At 53.4% G+C, this 21613-nt stretch overlaps 8 protein-coding genes across 8 annotated transcripts; 3 read left to right on the forward strand and 5 right to left on the reverse strand.

Moving 5' to 3' along the window:
* Positions 1 to 3493: 3493 nt before the first annotated feature.
* On the reverse strand, positions 3494 to 5218 carry SETTUDRAFT_151027 (uncharacterized protein; the record flags this gene model as incomplete). The annotated part of the gene is made up of 2 exons (XM_008027855.1): positions 3494 to 4997; positions 5046 to 5218. The coding sequence occupies 2 exons, from the start codon at positions 5216 to 5218 to the stop codon at positions 3494 to 3496; spliced, it is 1677 nt and encodes a 558-aa protein (XP_008026046.1).
* A 1952-nt stretch (positions 5219 to 7170) lies between these two features.
* SETTUDRAFT_161320 (uncharacterized protein) lies at positions 7171 to 8384 on the forward strand (the record flags this gene model as incomplete). Its single annotated transcript, XM_008027856.1, has 2 exons — positions 7171 to 7414; positions 7510 to 8384. The coding sequence occupies 2 exons, from the start codon at positions 7171 to 7173 to the stop codon at positions 8382 to 8384; spliced, it is 1119 nt and encodes a 372-aa protein (XP_008026047.1).
* Positions 8385 to 10307: 1923 nt separating this feature from the next.
* Positions 10308 to 12103, reverse strand: SETTUDRAFT_184641 (uncharacterized protein). Its single transcript, XM_008027857.1, has 5 exons — positions 11985 to 12103; positions 11814 to 11923; positions 11571 to 11740; positions 11442 to 11519; positions 10308 to 11390 (listed from the first exon to the last, which is right to left on the reverse strand). The coding sequence occupies exons 1-5, from the start codon at positions 12034 to 12036 to the stop codon at positions 10505 to 10507; spliced, it is 1296 nt and encodes a 431-aa protein (XP_008026048.1). The 5' UTR covers positions 12037 to 12103; the 3' UTR covers positions 10308 to 10504.
* Positions 12104 to 12523: 420 nt separating this feature from the next.
* SETTUDRAFT_47472 (uncharacterized protein) lies at positions 12524 to 13344 on the reverse strand (the record flags this gene model as incomplete). The annotated part of the gene is made up of 2 exons (XM_008027734.1): positions 12524 to 13175; positions 13226 to 13344. 2 exons carry the CDS (start codon positions 13342 to 13344, stop codon positions 12524 to 12526), a joined length of 771 nt encoding a protein of 256 aa, XP_008025925.1.
* A 507-nt stretch (positions 13345 to 13851) lies between these two features.
* SETTUDRAFT_161322 (uncharacterized protein) lies at positions 13852 to 15185 on the reverse strand (the record flags this gene model as incomplete). Its single annotated transcript, XM_008027858.1, has 2 exons — positions 13852 to 15000; positions 15078 to 15185. The coding sequence occupies 2 exons, from the start codon at positions 15183 to 15185 to the stop codon at positions 13852 to 13854; spliced, it is 1257 nt and encodes a 418-aa protein (XP_008026049.1).
* Positions 15186 to 15516: 331 nt separating this feature from the next.
* On the reverse strand, positions 15517 to 16822 carry SETTUDRAFT_169213 (uncharacterized protein). Its single transcript, XM_008027859.1, has 2 exons — positions 16485 to 16822; positions 15517 to 16431 (listed from the first exon to the last, which is right to left on the reverse strand). The coding sequence occupies exons 1-2, from the start codon at positions 16651 to 16653 to the stop codon at positions 15794 to 15796; spliced, it is 807 nt and encodes a 268-aa protein (XP_008026050.1). The 5' UTR covers positions 16654 to 16822; the 3' UTR covers positions 15517 to 15793.
* A 609-nt stretch (positions 16823 to 17431) lies between these two features.
* SETTUDRAFT_169214 (uncharacterized protein) lies at positions 17432 to 19426 on the forward strand. Its single transcript, XM_008027860.1, has 2 exons — positions 17432 to 18082; positions 18136 to 19426. Exons 1-2 carry the CDS (start codon positions 17516 to 17518, stop codon positions 19246 to 19248), a joined length of 1680 nt encoding a protein of 559 aa, XP_008026051.1. The 5' UTR covers positions 17432 to 17515; the 3' UTR covers positions 19249 to 19426.
* An 805-nt stretch (positions 19427 to 20231) lies between these two features.
* SETTUDRAFT_39581 (uncharacterized protein) lies at positions 20232 to 21235 on the forward strand (the record flags this gene model as incomplete). The annotated part of the gene is made up of 2 exons (XM_008027724.1): positions 20232 to 20300; positions 20369 to 21235. 2 exons carry the CDS (start codon positions 20232 to 20234, stop codon positions 21233 to 21235), a joined length of 936 nt encoding a protein of 311 aa, XP_008025915.1.
* Between the last annotated feature and the right edge of the window lie 378 nt (positions 21236 to 21613).

Genomic DNA, 21613 nt, shown 5'->3' on the forward strand with positions numbered 1-21613 from the left:
AGATCTTTGCAAGGAGAAGAATATTGTGCTTCTCTGCATGCCTGCGCACTCGTCTCACCTGTTGCAGCCCCTTGACGTCGCCTGCTTCTCGCCGTTGAAGCGCAAGTATGGCGACGCTATTTCAGGCTTGGCACGCAACCGCACCCACTATATCAGCAAAGAGACCTTCCTACCAGCCTTTAAGACTGCTTTTGAGCAGTCTATCACGAAGGAGAATATCCAAGCTGGCTTTAGAGGCGCTGGTCTAGTCCCACACGACCCACAGGCTGTGCTATCTAAGCTTGATGTGGTGGTGCAGACACCTGTACAATCACCGCAACAGGTAGCCGCCTGGCAGGCGCAGACACCACGCAACGCGCGCGAAGTTGAGTCTTAAATTGGTCTTATTCAAGAGAGCGTGAGAAAACGCCGTGGGTCTTCTGCCAATTCACTCACTAAGCAGATCGCGTAGCTAAGTAAGGGGGCCTAGCAAATAGCACATAAAATGACGCTTATGATGGAGGAAATGGGTACGCTTCGAGCGGCTCTTAACGAGTCAAATAAGCGTAAAAGCCGCAAGCGGCGATACGTACGGACAGAAGAGACTCTTACTGTAGGCGAAGTACAAGAAGTATTAGCTGAACAGGCGGGTAGCAGTCGTGGTGATGGTGAGAGTGCGTCGAAGAGGGTGTGAGGAGAGCGGCGGTGCGGGCGTTGCAAGCAGACTGGACACAACGCTCGTACCTGCGTAGTTAAGATAGATAGTGCAAGTGATAGTAGCGATTCTGACAATTAATTTGATGTATCGCAATAGTTTATTGACTGTGATAAAAAACTGTGATAACGTGTTGATGTAGATGTAGTGGTGGGGCGTTAGCGACTCGCTTGGGTTAGCGACTCACTTGTGAACCACGTTAGTATTAGAATATAGTTCTAATATCTCCACTAGTCTATACCACCTCTAGGCTTACGCACTAGCTTGCCTGTATTCTCTGTCCATCTCTATTAAGGTTTTCTGCTAGGCTTGTTGCGCAGCCCTGTCCTCCTCATAGACTCTAACAGCTCCCACTCCTCTCTCTGTAGAGGTTCAAGCTTAGCGTTTAGCTGCTTAATCTTCTAAGCAGCATCCTCTTTTTCTGCCTTTGTCTCTAGCTAGTAGATATAGCATAGACCTTTCTTGTTATACAAAAAGCAGCCCTAGAACATGAACTTAGAGTATCCCTTCCACCTCTCACGGATATAGCTCTTAACTACTCTCTTGTCTGCTTTTCTCTAGATCCTATAGCCCCTACGTTAGTGGTTAATTACTACAGACGTCTTGTCTATCTAGATGACATTCTTCTAGTCCTCTAACGTCTAGTCCTTGTAGTTAATTACCTATCTAAGACGAGCACTCCTTATCTCCTGTGTTAACCTAAGCTTCCTTATTAGCTTAGTCTTCTTGTATCTTGCTTCTCTTAATACCCTCTAGATAGTAGAGGCAGAGATTTCGACTCCTTAGAGACTAAGCGCACTAGTAAGCTTAGCGCAGCTCTTCTCTTATCTATATCTATCGCGTCGTACTTGTTAAAATATCTGCTCCTTTACCTCCTCTATCTACTTAGTAGGCCTGCTAGAGCGAGGGGTATCTTAAACGTGCTGTAAAAGGATCTTAAGAGGGAGAATGTTTAGCTTAAAGCTAGCAGTAATAGCTCTACTATAGATATAATTAACTATATAAGGATTAACACTAGTTAGCTCTAAGATCTATAACGTTAACTTGCTAATAAGAGGTAACTTTAACGTTATAATTAAGACATTGGTGTAAGAATTAGTATTAGAAGCTATAGTACTAAGTAGATAGATAACTACAACTAATTAATAGCTTAGCTTAAAGGTAGGAGTTGCGCTAAGAAGAATTGCGCTGAAGGGCTGAGATTAGCGTCAGACAGAACTTTTGAAAGGCACCTCCGTACTTCCCACCAAATACGAGCTCTGTTGTGAAGTTTCGGCAAAGCTGCTATCGCACGGATGTAGAAAGCCTGTGTGAACTAGACCGATATAAGCTTTACTGCTACATTGCGCTTGCATATAACATAAGCTTACAGAATGGATATTTAAGGGTGCTATAAGCCTGATGACATCTCCCCTCTTATACCAAACTTCCCGCGCCTAGGATTTTGAGCGTCTATTGTATCCATACTACTTTGCATAACTATATTAGAACTACCATGCACTGCCTACTTACCTATCTTCTAGTTACTACACTTTCTGCATTGACTGTTAGCGGGCAGTGTCTCGAAGGAGGAGATGTAGCATATCCAGTACGTGACTACTAATTTTAAGCCTTGTATCTATCATCACCCTTACTAATACACTATATTTTTAGACCTGTAGTCGTGACGGATACAAGCAAGTATGCAGAAACGTCTCAAATTCTGCTACTTCTTCATACTTACCTATATACAGCTTGCTTGCGATGGCTATCATGGAACTGAAATTCTTAATTGTTACCCGAAAAGATGTGCACAACTAAATTTGGATCTATATTGTGTGTAAAAGTCTCAGGCTATACCTAAGCCTACAGTAGGTACAAAGACCTTGCAGGAAGGGTTTAGAGCTTAGAGAAGAGCGATTGGGCGAGATTAGAGTTTGCACTACGAGAAGAAGGATATCTACAAGATCTAAAATATGGCTATTCACGCTTACTGAGGTACCAATCTGACGCTGGTCGATAACAATATGTTTCATAACTTGAATGGCTAGTGGTTGGTTAGTAGACATTCTTCATAAGATGTTAGTGAGTAATTATAGTATTCTTGTGCAGACCCTAGCCCAGAAATTTTGCGTATTGAACCTAGGCTTATATGCTTTTCTAGACTTGAGCGCCTTTCGTACAGGCGGCCTCATTCAAGGACTCCTTATGCTCTACCAACCCACAAGTTATGTGCCTCAAAACTGGCGCGTCATCCTGAATAAGCGCAGACAAAGTATACCTTACTAACACAGTAAACCGGAGGCTATGACCGCATCCACATATATCCCCAACGCGCAAAACCCTCTCCCCAAACCGACCCAAACCCAACTCCTCACCCCCCAAAATCAAGCTCTCTGAAAAAGTGGAAAACGCCCAAACCGTCGTCCCCCGCTCCATCTTGATAGGCATAGCCATCAAAAACACTCCAGATGTAGGTATGATGCTCACTGTGCTCTTTGGTGTAGGTAAGGAAGATGGATATGGATACGGGACTGTTGATGGTACACAGTGTCTGAGGGTGTTTGGCAAATTGATTCAGACGGGGCTGTATTATATGAGATATCGATTTCAATAGATAAAAAAGGGACTGCATGTGGAGATTTGAATAAAGGGTAGCAAGTCTATTTTATGTAATCTTGCATTTTGTGCATCGTGCTGGATCACGTGATTTACGCAGCGAAAGTGAAACAAATATCATAATCCTTCATTATCTCGTATATACATGGTTATCATAACAACATAGACGCTAGACGAAACACTAAAACTCTCATTTACAAACTACGCAATCCAGTACCAAACCCTCTGTAAAAGGTTCCTTGGCACAGGTGCATTGGTAAAGTCGTCCTTGCACATTTCGTTCATCTCTCGTACACCCGTCGTAACGTCGATGCTACCAACTGGGATAGCAAAGGCGGTCCTTGTGACGATCTTGTGGCCAAAGTAGAGGACGAGGAAGATGGGAATGGTGATGTAGGCGGCCAAAAAGTCGGAGACGTTCCAGTTCTTGGAGACAAAGACCTGAAAGCCGTTTGTGAGGGTGAGAAGCGTGACGATGGTGAGGATAAAGTAGGTGAGGTAAGGCTGGAAGGGGGCGCGGTAGGGAAGAGTGTCGAGGATGTTGTTGAAGATCATGGCTTTGCGGAAGCGGAGGTAGGTGATCATGACGACGATCCAGGCGATGAAACCGGAGATGGTGGAGATGTTGGAGAACCATAGGAAGACTTGGGCACCCGTGTTGGAAACGTTGAGGTAGGCCAGGAGACCAATGGTCCAAGTCGCGAGGACAGCCACGTACGGCACACCCTTCTTGCTAGTCCTGCCAAAGATCTTGGGAGCCTCGCCGTTAAGCGCCATGCCGTACAAGATACGGGAACCGGAGAAGAGGAAAGCGTTTCCAGCGGACCAAGCAGAGGTCAAAACGGCGGCATTGACAACGTGGTTCAATCCCTGGATTCCTGCCCTCTGAATACCGATGACAAAGGGAGACGCGGAGGCATTGGATTTGCCACTGAGGAGACGGTCGTCATTAGAGGGGACAACGACGCCAATGATGAAAGACCCAAGACCGTAGAAGATGGCCAGACGGTAGACAAAGCGGCCGGCAGCCTTGGGAATGTTTCGGCGAGGTGCAATAGTCTCACCAGCAGCAAGGGCAATCAGCTCGGGCGAAGTGATGAAGGCGAAACCAGCGCGGACAAAGGCAGTCCAGTAGGCAAGGAATTTTCCGGCGTCTCCATCTACAATGTATGGTTTAAAGGCGCCAGGGTTGTTCCAGTACCTAAATCCAAGGCGGCCTTGGTCATTTGGACTGCCACCGAGCATGATGACAAAACCTAGGATAATCAGGCCCATAATGGTGATGAACTTAATCGAAGCAAACCAGAACTCGGCTTCTCCAAATAGCTCGACGGCGACAATGTTGAGGAAAAGAACGACGACTAGGAAAATGGTGATCCAGACAGCATTGTGGACACCAGTATGCCAGTAATCAACGAGAATGGCTCCGGCCGTGGCTTCGGCAGCAACCAGGATGGCGTAGGCATACCAGTAGTTCCATCCGGTGGCAAAGGCTAAGCTGGGGTCTACAAATCGCTTGACAAAGTAGGGGATGGTGATGCCACGCATGGGTAGGTACGTGACGATTTCAGCCAGGTTGTTCATGACATTGTACACGACGATCATCATGCTGAGGTATGCCATGAAGAGCGGCGCTGGGCCCACGAGGGCGAGGATGGATCCAGAACCAATGAAGAGACCAGTACCAATGGCACCACCAAGGGCACTGCATGGCTGTCAGCACGCACAGAGTGTCGAGTCGACGCAGACTTACAGAAACTGGATGTGTCTACTCTTCAGTCCACGGTGGGTGTCGCCTCCACGGCCCGTCTCGCCGCCAACAGTGGCAGCGCCATGGACAAAGGGCTCCTCGAAGCCGATGTTGTTCTCCTCGTAGCCATAGGGGGCATCCGCAGGCTTCTCGTCGGCCATGTGGTGGTTGGGCATGGTGGAGTGCTGTCTCTGGAGAAACCAAGCTTGAGCAACGTCGAGGCGGACACGACTGACTGTTATATACCAGCAGCGGGCGTGGAGGCAGAGATTTCACACATGGTGAATGGTCCGGGGCGGGTGGAGGGTCAGTACTGTGTGTAGTCTGGGACGATCATGCAGCGTAGGCGGCGCAGGCCCTTGGCTAGGCCATGGTTGGGCAACTCTGGGGAACCAATGATGCGTGTGCCGTGGCCAACTCGCGGGTGAAAAGGCGGGGGAATTGGCGTGGTGTGCACGACTCGCCTGGGAGCGCCGCCAGGCCGCGCGCGTCGCATTTTCTCGGCTCTGGCAGTGACACTATGCAGATGGTGGTGGGCGAGGGTGTAGGCTTTTCTGAGCCGAAGAAAGCCGTGCGTGGTGGAGTCTTTGGCCATGCCCAGAGCCCGCGACAAGCCTTCTAGAAGGCACGCCAAGCCGCGCTACAAGGCTTAGCCCGCCCGTGGTTTGCACACGCTCCCTCGCATTCGCACTCCTACACCACCACACCGGGACTCTCACTCTCACTCTGGAGTCGAGGGCATCAACCGTCTCGGCCTCGTCTGGGGATCGCGGGGCCGCCCATCTGTCCGCAACTGGCACTGCTACTGCAAGGGCGGCATATGCAGCACCAACATGGCGCCTTCAACATCAGGCACACTGCACGTCATATAGCGCCTCCACGACGGCTTGCAAAATTTTCTCCTTCTCCTTCGCTTACACTGCAACTAGGCCTTCCTTCTAATCAGCTCATCCCACAGCAAGACGTGCTGTTATCTTCAGCCCTCACACCGCCGCGTTCTGCACACGTAAAAAATACTCCCGCAAAGCTACTCCAACGCTTGGGCCCAGCTTGGAACATGTTCGTTGCGCGTCTTGGTGGGGACGCCAACACCCCCGTCGACACTACTGCTACCCTATCCTAGCCTCATGGCCCGTCTTGAATCTAGTACACATACAGTACTAACACCATCCCCTACGCCCTAGCTCCCAGGCAAGCCTGCCCCCACTGTTCAACACGATATCCTGCGACTTTCAACTGAATATTGCACCGTGTTCCTCAACTCGCACAGAAGCAGGGGCGTATCCAAGACCCCGCTACAGCCGTAATCTGACGATCAGCATGCCACCTGATCGCCTTGGTGGAGAAGGACACATGGAAGCCTGCATAGTACCTGGAAGCAAGCAATCAAATTCACACGTCGCTTGGTCAACGTCACCCTGACACTGCAAAGTCGTCAGCAGTCCCAGGGCCGGGATGGGATGCCTGTTGATTGTCAGATCTACACCGTGGCGACTATACCAGGAAAGATGCGTGACCCTACAAACTCCTACAAATAAATGCTTGGAGCCATACGAGCTTCCGCACAGTTCCATTTGCAGGTGCGATAAAGGAAAACTGCTTCACGGCATGTCGTCTGCATGCCAGTCGCCTTGGGCTAGCCTTTCCGCGCAACATCCTTTCCCGAGCCGCCTTCTTCCATCCGGCATTCTAGTGACTTTCTAGTGCGGCTGTGTATTACATATCATTCCGCTGAGCAATCGTGTGCAGTCTCCTTGCGTCTTGTCGACAGCAATGGGAACACTGGCTACCTTGGCGCAAGACTTGCGACGTCCATTCATCCAGTCGCATTATTCATATCCACACCTACGCTCGCTCTTCGGAGGCAAACAAAAGGGGCAGCCAACTCGCAAATCTACTAGTTACCCAAGCACAAACCCCCCGGGCTCGGGCTACAATACATCAGGTAAAGCCTCGGCCAAAGTGCTTAAAAGAAGCGCCGCCCGTCTGACCCCTCACTCAGCCGCCCGCCGAGGCAGCAAGCGAAAGCTGATACGCCAGCAGGACGTCATACACTGGAATCTCGATACTCCAATGGTTTTTTTCAAGTGAAGAGTGCCATCTAGATGTGCATCACCAGCAGTTCGATATGCTATCGCAAGACGTCGTTGAAAGAGCCCTGATCAAAGCCCAACAAAGTGCATCGCACAGCTGGGAATACAGCACAGTGTTTGAGGCTCTACTTGAATATCACAACCCACAGCTCAGCGTCTTCCATCACGACCCGTTTCCGCATGGTCAAGTGCCGCGAGTGTCGATCGAAGAAGTGGAAGCATTGCGATATGTAAGACTGCACATCCGGACCGATACTGCAGGGCTGAGTGATGGCAATGGTGCGTTGGACCCATACCAGTATCCCACCACCACATATCGTTCGCTTGCATGCACGCACTCAAGCCAGGTAAGAGTATTAACAACAGAAATATAGGGTCTTCGGCCGACCCCACATCTCTCTGTGTTGCCGCACACCTCTTCTCCCGCAGCCCTTCGCTGCCAGAGCAAGCCCGCGCTGCATACCACAGAGCTCTATCCCAGCAGCTTCTTTCTCTACTCACCCGCTCCCCGCGTTTCCCCAATGGCGCCATATCTCATCGCGACGCGTACCCCTCGCTATGGGCCGATTCCATATACATGGTTCCGCCCATACTTGCCTATCATGGCGTGAGCACATGTGACATCGGCATGGCCAAGGAGAGCGTCCGCCAATGCCAATTGTACTGCGAGGTGCTAGTTATGCCAAGCGGTCTATGGCGACACATTGCCAATGAAGAGACGTCAGCAAAGCATTTTGATGCCAAGACTGACGATGGTGCATGGTGCACCAGCAATGCGTGGGCAGCGGCGGGAATGGCGCGTGTGCTTGCTACACTTCGAAGCAGCCAATTCGCTGCCGAGACAGCGACTGAGCAGGGTTCTTTGCTCGACATGACAAAAGCCATCCTAGATGCAGCAATCCAGGCAGACAGTCATTCCTCGGGTCTCTTGCGCAACTACCTCGACGATGACTCGTGGTTTGGAGACGTAGCTGGTACCGCACTGATGGCCTCGGCGGCCTTTCGAATGGCTGTTCTGAACGCAAATATCTTTGGCGAAAAACACACTGCCTGGGCGACTGCAAAGATGCACACCGTTGCACGCCATGTCGATCCGGAAACAGGCATTGCCGCCCCGGTAGTGAATTCTCTGAAAGAGCGCCAGCCCACGCCTTTGCACGGCATCAACCCCGAAGCCCAAGCCTTTGTCGTCTTGCTCTACACTGCATACCGCGACTGGAAAGTAGCCGTGGAAAGTATTTCCGCCTAGCAGTCTTCACGGCTGCTCAGTGTTTCGGCTATAACTATGCAATGCTGGATATGACCATGGGAATTTGACTCGCCTTCTCCATGCCGTTCCTGGCACTGCCACGAGACCAGGTTCTCCGCACATATCAATTATTGCCCGGCGTATTCTGCTCCACGACGTCCACGGTACCACCGATGGATCGGCAGGCTGGAAATACCGGATACATGACCCTTTGGACACGGGGCGTGAGTGGATGTAAGCAATGGGGGTAGGGGTGAGGGGTCCTTCGTATATATATATATCCTGCATATCTCTCTCCGTTTTATACATTCTCGTCTCCTTCTACATCCATACATACGTACGTACGTATGTACATTCATCTAGACCATCCACGCTGGTTACATCTCCACATACATACTCTTCTGCCCAACCTGATACCTATAGTCCTCAAACACCGCCCTCTTTATCCTCCTCCTCCTCCTCCTCCTCCTCCTCCTCGGAAAAACATGACAAGACGAGACAAGACTGAATCTAAATCCTACTCTACATACATATCTCGCACGTATCTTCCTGCACCACCACCACCACAGCAGCAGCAGCAGCAATCTCACCATCTCTCTTTCTCATCCTGCTATCCTTTTATTGTTATTTTTACTTTGATTTTGATTTTGATTTTTTTCGCGTTGCTTACTTGAAACAAGTTTCTTGCGTGCTAATCTGCGACGTGAAAGTAGACATGATAAACGCATATAGTTACTTACTTACTTACTTACCTACTTACTTACTTACTTACTTACTTACTGACTCAAGTTTCAATCATTTTTTTTCTTGTTTTCAAGCAACAGACATGGAATATGCATCTTTCTTTTCTTTTTTGTTCTATGCTATGCTACATGCTACATGCTACATGCTACATGCTTCCACTCCCAACACGCGGGCAGATTTCTCCATGTATGCATGTACAAAGTGAGTTAGTTAGTTTATCATGTCAAGAAGACACACAAGGGCAGTTTAGTTTTAGTTTTAGTTTTAGTCAGTCAGTCAGTTAGTTAGTACATAGTTTGGATACACACAGCATGGCACTGCATGGCACTCGCAACACGGCAAAAACCAAGCAAGCAAGCAACCTACCTACCAATCACAAAGAACAATTAACAATTAACAAACAAGAGCAAATCAAGGCACCTCTTATATACTTTCAAGACTTGAGCTAGAAAAACTTAAAAAATAAATGTAAAAGATTAGACCAAAATTAATTTCCCTTCTAATTATAAAAGATATGGTTGTGAAACTACGAAGCTGGCACCAACCGCGACTGTGAGTCGAGTTAATCGAGTTAATCGAGTAGGTGTGAGAAAGAAAAGAGAAAAAAAAGAAAAGGAATGCAGAAAAGGAGGAAAAAGAAAAAGGAAGGAGGAAGTAGAAAAAAGGAACAAGTCCTACTCTGTACTCCCCCCCCCTTTTTTTTTCTTCTTCTCTCCATCTCGGTTCTCTGCTCTTTTTTTTCTTTCTTCCTGATGATGGTTCTGATGATAATAGTTCTGATGATAGGTCTGGTGACAATGGTGGTGGTAATGATGAGTATGATGATTACAACGGTCTACGCTTTGCGAAAAGCAAAAAAACCCCCCCCCCCAGCCAAAAGCAAACAACGTGACTATCCAAAAAAGGACATGGATAGATATCGTAAGTGGGTGAGTGAGTGAGTCGAATCTAGCCGAGAGAGTTGGAAATCCATTTGCCACGACAGCATGTGTTGTGTTGGATTACGAAGAGCTAAAAGAAGAAGAAGAAGAAGACCAGGGTACACAGACCCTTTCCATATCATGGTGGTGGTGGTGATGCTGAAAAATGGCATATGTACTAGTAGTAGTCGCAAGACGCAAAAGGTTGTGTGTGTGTGTGTGTGTGTGTGTGTAGTGGCCGTGGCAATAAACAATTAGGCGTATATGAGTACTCATACTCGTACGAGTTAAAAAAAAAGTATGGATAATGGGTCGTCGTCGGTCCATTCGTAGTGATTCGTTTCGTGGCCAAAAACAAAACCAAAAACAAAACAAGAAGAAGAAGAAGAAGAAGAAGAAGAAGAAGAAGAAGAAGAAAAAAGGCCCGATTGTTGCAGCAACTTCAGCATCAGCTGACTAGTCAGTACGGCCCTTGCCGTCTACAACACCATTAGGGCGACCGTTCTTTTCAATGGGCTTGTTGGGAATGGTGAAGCAGTTGATGCCAAGGTAGTTGCAGATGCTGGTGATGACGAGGTGGGCCCATTTGCCGTAGACAATGGCGGCAAAGACAAAGTAGGCGCGGAGGTACCAGAGCTCAAAGGTAGCCGAGACGGGGCCAAATGTGGTGCCGGGAATGGTGAAGTAGGGGTGGTTGACAATCAGGGCGCCGCCAATCATGGGCGCGAGCATAATGGTCCAGTAGGGGAAGGGCTGGTGGGTAAGATGGGCCAGGATGATCTTGGTTGTCATGCGTCCAAAAACGAGCGACATGGTGAGGCAGTAAAGGACAAGGTGGTTGTTCTCGAGCAGCTTCGAGTAGGGCGATCCCAGCCAGGCCATGGTGCATACAACGAAGATGACCAGGGGCGTCCATTCCTTGAGCAGGGGGAGAAAAGGCTGGTTCCGGGCTCGGCGGGCGCGCGCAACATTAATGATGCATTCCGGGAGGTGCGCGACAAAGAAGGTAAAGAGAATGATGGGGACCCAGAGCTCCTTGAGGGTAATGTCGCCAATCTCGGCCTTGTAGGATGGAAAGTAGTTTGCGAGCGGCGTGGACCAGATCTCCGGGCCAAAGTAGCCGGACATGCAGATAAAGGTGCATGCAAGAATCAGACCCTCGGTAGGGCCGTTGAAGTATCCTAGATATAGCGTGTGCGTGTGGTACGTCTCCCATGTCGAGAAGAACATGGGCAGGACGGGGATCAGGGCAGTAAAGGCGCCAATCTTGGTGGACCCGTATCCCACGGCAGCCGTCTCCAGCAGACTGGCCAGCGTGCAGTTTAAAGAGTCGATTCCATGGCTACGTCACAGTCAGACATGTGGGATGGCGCGTTGGGCTGTAGTCACGTACTCGAAAAGCTCTCCTAGCGGGCTCGACGTGCCGGTGCGACGCGCCTGCTTGCCGTCGACATTGTCCATGGTCGAGTACCTGCGGCTTGTCAGCGCATTGCTTTTGGCGCCGTGGGCTCCAAGCTCTTACATCCACATGCCAAAAGCAAAGCTGTAATAGACCCATGACGGAGCCGGGCCGACCAGATCCGGGATGTAGACCTCGAGCAGCGCGACATTTCCCAGGATGAAGCAGAAGCCCAGTAGGGTGACGAGGTTGGGCGCGAGCCAGAGCGGCAGCAGCTCGACAAAGGCGTTCCACTGGGGCACAGAGAAGAAGCGTTAGAAGGCGGTGGAGTGTTTGGGGGGGGAGGGGGCGGCGGCGCGCGCGTACGTAATGCTTCAGGATGTAGCGCGAGACGAAGGACTTGTCGACGCTGGAATACTTGTAGGTCCTGAGGTGCTGCAGGGCGTCCTCGGAGACACACTCATGCCTGGCAGTCTCTGCGCGACGGCGGCGCGGTTAGCATGCAGGCTTGGGCGGTGGCTAAAATAGGGCGCGTACCTTTGCTCGGCGGCATGGTGTTGGGCGTGGTGACGGGATGAGGCAGCGACATGAGGATAGCGGGGCGGGAATTAATTTATAGAATACTCGACAAGCAAAAGAACCATGCACTGGGGCGGGAGTGTGCAGTGCAGGTGCAGGCGCCGCCTGTCTCGGTGTGGGATGGGTGGGCGGTTTTGGCACGGCGGCGGCGGTCAAACTGGCAAAGGGAGTGGGACGGGTGCGCCGGCTCGGTAGACGGTCGCTGGCCGCTGGTCGCTGGTCGCTGGCCGCTGGCATTGGCATTGGCATTGGCATTGGCATTGGCGTCGCCAGGGGAGAGAGCCACCAGTGCAAGAGCCATTGCCATTGCCCGTCTGCGTCATTGCCTAGCGCCGCCCGCCTTTGCACGTGAAAGGTCCGCCTGCTGGCGTCTGCGCCCGCAATCCAGACCGCGCTGCCCACCACCGCCTCTGCCTCTGCCACCACCGCCGCCGCCGCCTGTCCGCCCCCTCATACGCTACATGCCCACGCCCTCGCCGTGCCCACGCCCCGCCGTGTCATTGGAACCTCGAAACGGCCCGTTGCAGCGCCAGCGATTGGGCCGCCACCCGCAGCCCGGGGTTCCACGCCGCAACAGCCTCCTCCCACTCATCCAGCGCCCGCCGCGTCTCGGCGCACACGACGCGCTGAATCGTGAGCGTGCACAACCCCACAAAGTAGCCCATCTCGAACCGCACCTCGAGCCGCACCTCCTGGAGCCGCGGGAGCCTCGCCTTCAGCGCCATGTCCGGCCACCGGAACCAGGCCGGCGCGTGTCGCGACACTGAATTGGCCACCCCGCTGTACCCGCACCGCCCGTGGTCGCAGTTCCAGTGGTGGTTGCTGTGAATCTCGAGCCTCCTGACGACTGTCTTGAACTGCGGCCGTTGCGCCAGCCACAGCCCCAGCATCGCGGGATCCGCCACGCGGTACATGACCAGGGCCGCCATGACATGGTCTTCGCGCCGCCCAAACACCAGCCTGCAGTTGCGCTTGTTCCTGGCGAATTCCCGCCACTCTTCATTCTCGACGAAATCTCTTCCAGTGCGGTCGACTTCCACAACCGACTCCGTCAAGACGGCTTCGTACACCATCTCACGAAGCTCGGCAGGGAGTCTGTACGAGGCTGGCTTGGGTGGCGGCTTCGTTGCTGATCCCGCCCGCGTTTTCCTGCTCTCAAGGTTAGTTGTCGAGCGTGTTGCCTCTCCTCTCAAACATACCTGCCCATGCTTGGCAACAGAGTCATGGCGCGAGCCATCCCATCTTCATCCTCTCTGGCTGCGTGCCCATCTTCCTTTGTCGACTTGTCGGGCTCCATCTCTGCAGGCGTGTTCGCCATGATACCAATTGACCCTCTCTTGATGACTGAAGCTGGCGTTGGAATCTTGCACCAAACACGCCCTACGAGGGTTCTCTCTCTCTTAAACGTGCGTGCGGAGCAACAACAACAACAACTCAACTATGGAAAGAGCAGCTTGCGAACCAAAGTCGCGCCTCGCCTTCCCACATGCACCATTGTCAACACAGACACCACACCATGTCGGGGTAATAGCAATGCATGCCACGCCAAAGTGGTTTCCATGAATGACTGATCTGCAAATAATAGTGGTGATATCATTACATCAACAATGGGTGATTCTGACCAAGGGCTCGTGGATGAAGCCTCATCAGAACATGCCCCTCACCCGCCCGACGCTCACAAGCCAAACCACATGCCCAAGCTCATGCCCAAGCCCCCAATCCCATGACGCGGACTAGGCGCACCATGCTGCACAAGGGCCGCCTGCAGTGTCGCCTGCAGTGCCGCCTGCAGTGCCTCCCGAGCAGAGGCGTGCCCATCGTCATGCTACGACGCTGCCGCCGCCTTTCTTTGGTCCTCCTCCTTCCGCATATCCTCCAAGAACTTCTCCCATGTTTCAATCGTGCCCTGGAAAAAGTCGACATGTGCGTCGGCCAGATCGCCCAGCGTGTCCTTGAACTCAATCGCCTTGATACGCTCAAAGTCGGCCACCTCCTTGACCGTGTGCTCGTCGAATGCTTCGCTGGCCTTCTTGGAAAGTTCCACCTCGCCCGTCAGGCGCTCAATCTCTACCTCGAGCTTGCGAACCCGCTGCCTGCGTGCTTGGTCGTGGTCGATGCCGCGGAAATCCTCGACCTTGGATCGCAGGAAGCCAGATGCGCCCATGCCCGCCCCTGTCGCACTAGCGAGCGAGTCACGGTCCGCGGCGGATTTGGCCAGGTATTCGCTCAGCTGCTCAAAGTCGAGCTGCTTCGCTTCCCGCGTCCGGAGCAGCGTCTTGACGGCCTGAATGTACGCATCCATGTCGCGCAGACTCGTCAGGTAGTTCTGGTCTGTGTGGTCGCGGATCGACTTGAAGCCTTGTGACGTAGTATTAACAGACGCGGCAAACGACGTCAGGTTGCCTTCGACAGCAGGCTCCATGGTGGTCAGCTTCTGACACTGTGTCGCCAGATCGGCATAGTCCGTCTCGAGGTCGCCCTGCCGCCGGGCTACCTTGACCGTGACCTTTTCGACATTGTTCAGGTCCTCGCTGAGCTTGTTGGCCCGCTCGCTGACTTCGATGAAGCGCTGGTCTGGCTTGTGGATCTTGGTGAAGGTGTTGACAAACGTGTCTGCAATGGCATCCACGAAGCCGCCCGAGCTTTGGTCGGCGCTGCTAGCGGCTCTCGACGAGCGGCCCTTCATGTGCTGGTTCCAATCCGGGCTCTCGAGGAAGTTGATGACCAGGGCCGCTCGCCGCAGTACCGGGTGCAAGGCGATGCGCTTGAGGAAGCGGTGCAGTGAGTGGGCTCGCCTCTGCGTAAAATCCGGACCGAAGCGGTCTCCACGCACATACTCCATCTTGTGCTTGTCGGGTAGGGGCGGGACGGCGCATTGTGGATACTCCTTGGACAGCTGTTTCCAGAGGAAGACAAAGTCGGTGAAGCGGCGGCGGACTGAGAATTCGGGCTTCTGGAAGGACTGGAAGTCTGACTGCGGGCGGGGTCCTACGTGTCAGAGATGCGCAACATGAAGACGAGCAGGCTGCAGCTGCAGACGGGGCTACCGACCTTTGTGGTTACAAGATACGAAACGTATTGGTTTTGCGTGCCTGCCAACTCTTTCTGTGGGCTGCCGACGAACGTCTCTAGGCGCCCTTCGCTGAAGTCGCCCGCCATTGCGCGTCTGCGTACTGCCGGGGGGTCGCGGGCGAACACCAGGTAGCTTTGGTTGAGCTCGTCGAGGTCGCTGAGGCGGTCGTAGTCTGGCTCGTCTGGCAACGGGGCAAAGGGGGCGCGCGGGCTGGCGGCCTGGGGTGCTTCTGGCTCTGGTGCTGGTGAGCTCGGGGGTGTGTCGGTGACGTCGGTTGGAGAGGCGGGACGGCGGGCGTGGCCCAGGCGTCCGCCCGCACTGTCGTCCCCCTCGGCCATGGGCTCATCATCATCATCATCGGCGCGCCGCTGCAGGCCAGCTCCAGCAGTCAGGATAGCCATGGCTCAGTGAGAGTGTTTGGAGTACGAATGTCAATGGTCCCTGCTACCTGCGACATAACGTCGGTGAATATCTACAGTGAATGTGGAATGCGCGACTCGCGCCAGCCCGCCCGTCCATCTGCCGTCTACATGGCAGGATACATGGCAGGATACATGGAAAGATACATGCTTCGTTCAGCAGGCCACGCCGGGCCCGGACGTCAAGAAACATGGTACAGCGGCATACATGGTGCTGTACGCGGCAGAATCAAAACACTCATAACCCAAGGCCAAAGCATGCGTGCGCAAAGCCGCTACAGCTCAGCGGCGAAGCGCTTGCCAAACTCGCGAAACAGCTGCGGGGAGATGTCGTCGCTGCTGTTGCCCTTGACCGTCCACAGCACGCCGAGCTTGTCGTAGTGCTCGAGGAGGGGCTCGCTGGTCTCCTTGAAAGCCCGAAGGCGGGCTTTCCACACGTCGGGGTCGTCGTCTGCCCGGCGCGTGAGCGGCTCCCCCGTGACATCGTCCTTGCCCGGCACCTTTGGCGCATTGAACGTCGTGTTGTAGACGCGCCCCGACGGCTCGTGCACCCAGCGGTTGCAGATGCGGTTGATGATGATGTCGCTGGGCGTGTCGAGGTGCACCACCATGTTGATGGGCACAATGGTGTCGAGTTGAATCGCCTGCACAGAGGTGCGCGGGAAGCCGTCGAGGATAAACGAGGCCGAGGGGTGGTTGGAGAAGGTGTAGCGCGGGGAGCGCACCTCGGAGGGGATCATGACCGAGTCGACCGTGTGTTCGGCCATGTCCATGGAGCTGAAGTTGAGCGCATACGGGCGCAGGGCGTTGTCGCGTATCCAGCCCCGCGTCGTGAGCTCGTTGACAATGAGGCGCAAGATCATGGTGTCGGGCACGAGCTTTCCGGATTTCATGGTTGCTTCGGCCTTGATGCCTGCGGCCTATTAGCATCTGCGCCCGCCCGCCAGCAACAAAGGCATGCCATACCCAGCGGAGTGCGCTCGCGCACATTTTTCCTCAACAAATCGCCCGAGCTGATTGCCGACAGTTCAGAGAACTTGCCCATCAAGCGCTCCGTCTGCGTGCCCTTGCCCACGCCCGGCGCGCCCACCAGGATCATTCTGGCCGCCTTGGCTAGCCGCGGTGCGTGCATCATGCTATGTCTATGTGTGTGTGGGAGAGGGAGACGAAATGGCCGAGCAGAGAGGGCACGTCAGTCTACGCCGACCGGTGTCGTCGGCACGAGGAGGGAGGCGCAGCGGCGGCGGGGTGCACTCGCAATGATTAAAAAAGATACATGGTAAGTCGGGCGAGAAGCGGAGTCTGGGCGAGGGGGGGAGGGAAGGGAAAGGAAAGGAAAAATAAAAAGATGGGCGAGGACGAGGCCAGCGGAGTTACATAACAGGAAAGCAGCGACCTTCGGGTAATAAGCGTCGAGGAGAGGGGACGGCAGGGCAGGGCGCTGAATGGCATTTTTGGCCAGCCACGCCGTCCATGTTGCGGACATTGGGGGAGGCGGCGAAGCCTCGGTCGCGTGTGCTGTGCGTGGGCGTGGGTGTCTGTTCTGGTGGATGACAGCGGGCAGTCCAGGCCGCCTCCGCCCATCTTCACCCCCTCCGCCCGCTCGTGCGTGTGAACTGCACCCGGTTTGTTCCTTTGTCTCCAGTCGCCGTCGCCGTCGCCGTCGCGTCCAGCTTCTGCCGCTGCCGCTGCCGCTGCCGTTGGTGGCGACCAAGCTTTGGATCGCCCGGCGGTCCCTGAAGCTACTAGTGCTAGGCCGCCTAAAGTCCGATACGCAACGTCAGCGCTGGCCCATTTTCTCAACTGCATAATCCAGTCCAGTCCAGTCCAGTCCACACGCACCTACTTACTTGCTTCCCCCCTTCCACACCCGTTTCTCCCCCAATCTCCTTTTCCACTTCCCGCCCTCCTTTGCTGCTTCCAGCCCACGCCTACTTTTAATCGCTGTACCATATCCGAGTCGCTCTCTTCCTTTTTTCGCTCCCCCCGCTGGCGCAATGTACGCCAGCAGAGCCGCCTCCCGTGCAGCGCCCGCCGTCTTCAGGGCGGGCATCAGGACCACCACTCGCTCCCATCGCCCCATGCTGAGGAGCTCGCCTGCAATCCGCATTCTGATTCCCCTCCGCGCCCTCCAGACCGAGTCGACGTCATCCAACGCTGCACAGAACTACCCGCCCCCTGGCTTCGATCCTAAAAAAGCAAGCCAGCCACTCTCCCGCCACGACCAGGACAAGGCCCCGCAACAAGCAAAGCCGCAGCTCGAAAAGGACACCATTATCCCCAAGTCGGGCCCCACCGCGCACCCCAAGACACAAGCCCAGGACGTGCAAACCGTCCGTGAGCTGGCGGCAGACAAGGCAGCAGCCGAGACCAAGGAGGAGAAGAGGATCATCTCCAAGAGAGACGAGGAGAAGAAGAAGCTGACCGTCTGGCAAAAGGTCAAGAAGGAGCTGGTGCACTACTGGGACGGAACCAAGCTGCTTGGCTTCGAGATCAAGATCAGCTCCAAGCTCGCCTTGAAGATGGCCGCTGGCTACGAGCTCACGCGACGAGAGCGCCGGCAGGTGTGTTCCCTTTTGCACCCCCAATCCCAATGCCTAGCACTAACCCGAGACAGCTGCAACGCACAGTCCAGGACCTCGCGCGCCTGGTTCCCTTCCTGCCTTTCGTCATCGTGCCGTTTGCCGAATTGCTTCTTCCCGTAGCGCTCAAGCTGTTCCCCAACATGCTTCCCAGCACATACGAGGGCCAGAAGGCCAAGGACACAAAGGCCCAGACACTGCGCGCGACCCGCAAGGACGTTAGCGACTTCCTGCGCCAGACACTCAAGGAAACCGGGCTGCCCGTCTCGCCCGAGAATGCCCAGACAGCCGAGTTCAGTGAGTTCTTCCGCAAGGTGCGCACGACGGGCGAGAAGCCTACACCAGAGGAGATCATCAAGGTCTGCAAGATCTTCAAGGATGACTTGACCCTCGACAACCTGTCCCGCCCGCAACTCGTGTCCATCTGCCGCTACATGAACATTACCTCGTTTGGTACCGACAACTTCTTGCGCTACCAGATCAGAGTGCGCATGCGCCAGATCAAGCGTGACGACCGGGCCATTGCCTACGAGGGCGTCGACTCGCTTTCCGTCCCTGAGCTCCAGACTGCCTGTGCAAGCCGCGGCATCCGAACATATGGCGTTTCACCCGGCCGGTTACGGGATGACTTGACGAGCTGGCTTGACCTCCGTCTCAAGCACGGCGTTCCTTCTACGCTCTTGGTTCTCTCCAATGCTTTTGTATACGCCCAGGGCAAGGAGTCGGAAATGACGTCTCAGATTGATGCCTTGGAAGCTGTCTTGTCCAGTATTCCCGAGGAGCTGTACCACGAAATGGATCTTGAGGTCAGCAGTGCTGAAGGCGCCGCCACCAACAAGCAGCGTCTCGAAGTCCTCAAGGAGCAGCAAGAACTCATCAACGAGGAGAACGAACAGACCGAGACTGTTGAGAACAAGGCCACTGCCTCCCCAAATGACCACGAGAACATTGACGAGGCCGAGAAGCCTGCCAGAGAGGCACAAGAGGCAAAGGAGGCCAAGGCTGTTGAGGCGAGCGAAGCCGAGGCTAGCACCGTCGGCACTTCGGATGGCAGTGCTGAGCGAGCCGAACAGGACGACCGTGCAAGGAAGATGGATGAGCCTACTGGCAAGGCCGAGAAGCCTGTGGACGCACCAAAGAGGGATTAGAATGGGTCTCGACCAAACAATGCCCCACTCCCTCCTTTGTGGTCCATAGCTACGAATCCCAATGGCGTCTTTGTCAAAGAAAGGTGCATATAAAAATACCCTCTGCTCATTCACTGGATGAGATTATAGACTTGTACATATACAGCGAGACTACCGCACATGAATTAGAAAGAATTGCACCTCAATTCATTGACTGGTTGACCTGTCCTCTGCGTTGTGAAAGCCGCTGCGATAGCACGTCGAAATCACTCATCAAACTAATTGACTAATTGACCATGTCTGTGGAACAAGCATTGGTAATGATGACATGAGGATTTCTTGGCTTTTTACCAAGCATCATTGGATTCATACGAAGCTATCGAGACTATAATGATTGATTACGATATATCGGTTGGTTTTGTATTGTTTAGATTACGACAATATTCTCAGTTTAGAGAGCAACTCAGGATGGGGTGTAGTAGTGTGCACGTGACTGCATCGGGCTTAGTATACACGAGAACAAACAGCTGTCGCCAGTACGTAACAACAACTAATTCCCACGTGATATTCATAATTTATTACTACTACTCGTATCTTTGTGAAGATTACAGCTTTAGAATCTGACTTGAATCTTTCTTGACGTTGCTTCATCACATGGGCCGCCAAGTACGTACCCGGACAAGACGATTGGATCCCGCTGCTGCATCTTGGGAGGACCCTACGAGTTCATAGTTCTCAACCGAAATCCTCGCGTTTGTGAGTCATTCTGGCTGATTACCTGATTCCAGTACATGGGCGTACCGAAGGGAAACAAAAAAGGAGCTGTGGCTGTGATTCGCCTTCGTCCTGAGCACCGTGATCAAAGACACACTGAGTGGCTTTGGGTACCTCGGCAAAATCCATGGGGCATTGTATATCGAGTAGCTCTGCTGCAGCTTGAGTAAAGTACTACGACTCACGGTGATCTCACTCGACATTTTGTATTCTGGAACAGAAAAAAAAAGATGGTATCCAGCAACAAGCGAAAGCGGCCTTCATCCCCAGAACCCAACAACAGCAACAACACACAAGAAGTAAGTCAAGCAAAGCTCTCCATACACACCTCCCTACTCGCAATATTCCAAATTCATTCTTTCGACAGCGAGAAAAGAAGAAGAAGAGGCACCGCAAAACAGCACGACCACCGCAGTCAAGTGGCCGCAGCCCAACAGCCCGCGTGTCCAAACAACACAGACACAAATGTAGTAAAAAGCCAGCGAGAGCACAGCGGAAAAATGCAGGTAATACAGCCGAGAGCCGCGAAGCCATCACACAGTGGAACCAGCGCGAATCGTATTTCCTGCGTCTCCCAGGGGAACTTCGAAACCGGATTTACGAATTATCACTTACAGGCCACGAAATCTATCTCAACAACGAAACCAGCATTCTCCACCCGCACAAATGGGTTGGCCGGGCCCCCAACCACCAGTCGTACTGGGACCCGCAGCCCATCACACAGCTACTCGCGCTCAACCTGCCGCTTGTGTGCCGCCAGGTACACTTCGAAGTCTCGCCCGATTACGTGTTTAGCAATAACACGTTTGGACTGTCGTTTGACGATCGCACCTTCATGATTGGGAGTATGGGCAGACAGCGCGATACGCGCGCTGCGTTGGAAACGGGGACGGCGACGAAAACTATCTTGACGACGTACCTCCATGATGACAACAATAACAATACGCACGTCGAGCCGCCGACATGCCACATCCTGCATGGCAACCACCTCGCGGACTCCCTGCTCTACGCGCGCAGCGTCGCGGATCACTTGCTCAGATTCAATCCTGGCTTGCAGTATACAGACGAAATCGAGATTGTGAAGAGGTTTCGGTTTCGACGTGGTTGCGAGTATGTGGAGAGGGTTGTGAAGGTGCCGCGGAAGAGGGAGGGGAAAGGGGGGAAGAGGCGGATGGATGCGAGGGAGTGGAGGGATTTGAGGAGTAGGATTAAGGCGGCGATGGGGGTGGTGTAGGGGGGGGGGAAGGGAGTGGTGGTGGATTTGTACTTGGACGCTGGGAAAAGGAAAGTGGGGATATCCGCGTCCCTTGTGTATGTGTATGTGTATATCTCGTTTTCAGGGGAAAGAAATGCTACACAAGAGAGTTTCCTCACCACCATGGATTAGGCTACTTATCACATTATTTACCCCGCTCCATGTTTTTCTCAGGGGTAATGTAAATACAAATAGTCTTAGGATTTCTACACAGGAAGAGAGCGTACAAGCTCCCCCGTNTCTACCTAACCCACGCACGTACATTTATCTACCCACCTCCAACAGCGATAACGACGACAGGGCTAGAATATAATTCACCCACCGATACGCTACGCAAGTTCTCGATATCAAGCAATG

Source organism: Exserohilum turcica, assembly GCF_000359705.1.
Source record: "Exserohilum turcica Et28A unplaced genomic scaffold SETTUscaffold_20, whole genome shotgun sequence".
NCBI lineage: Eukaryota > Fungi > Ascomycota > Dothideomycetes > Pleosporales > Pleosporaceae > Exserohilum > Exserohilum turcicum.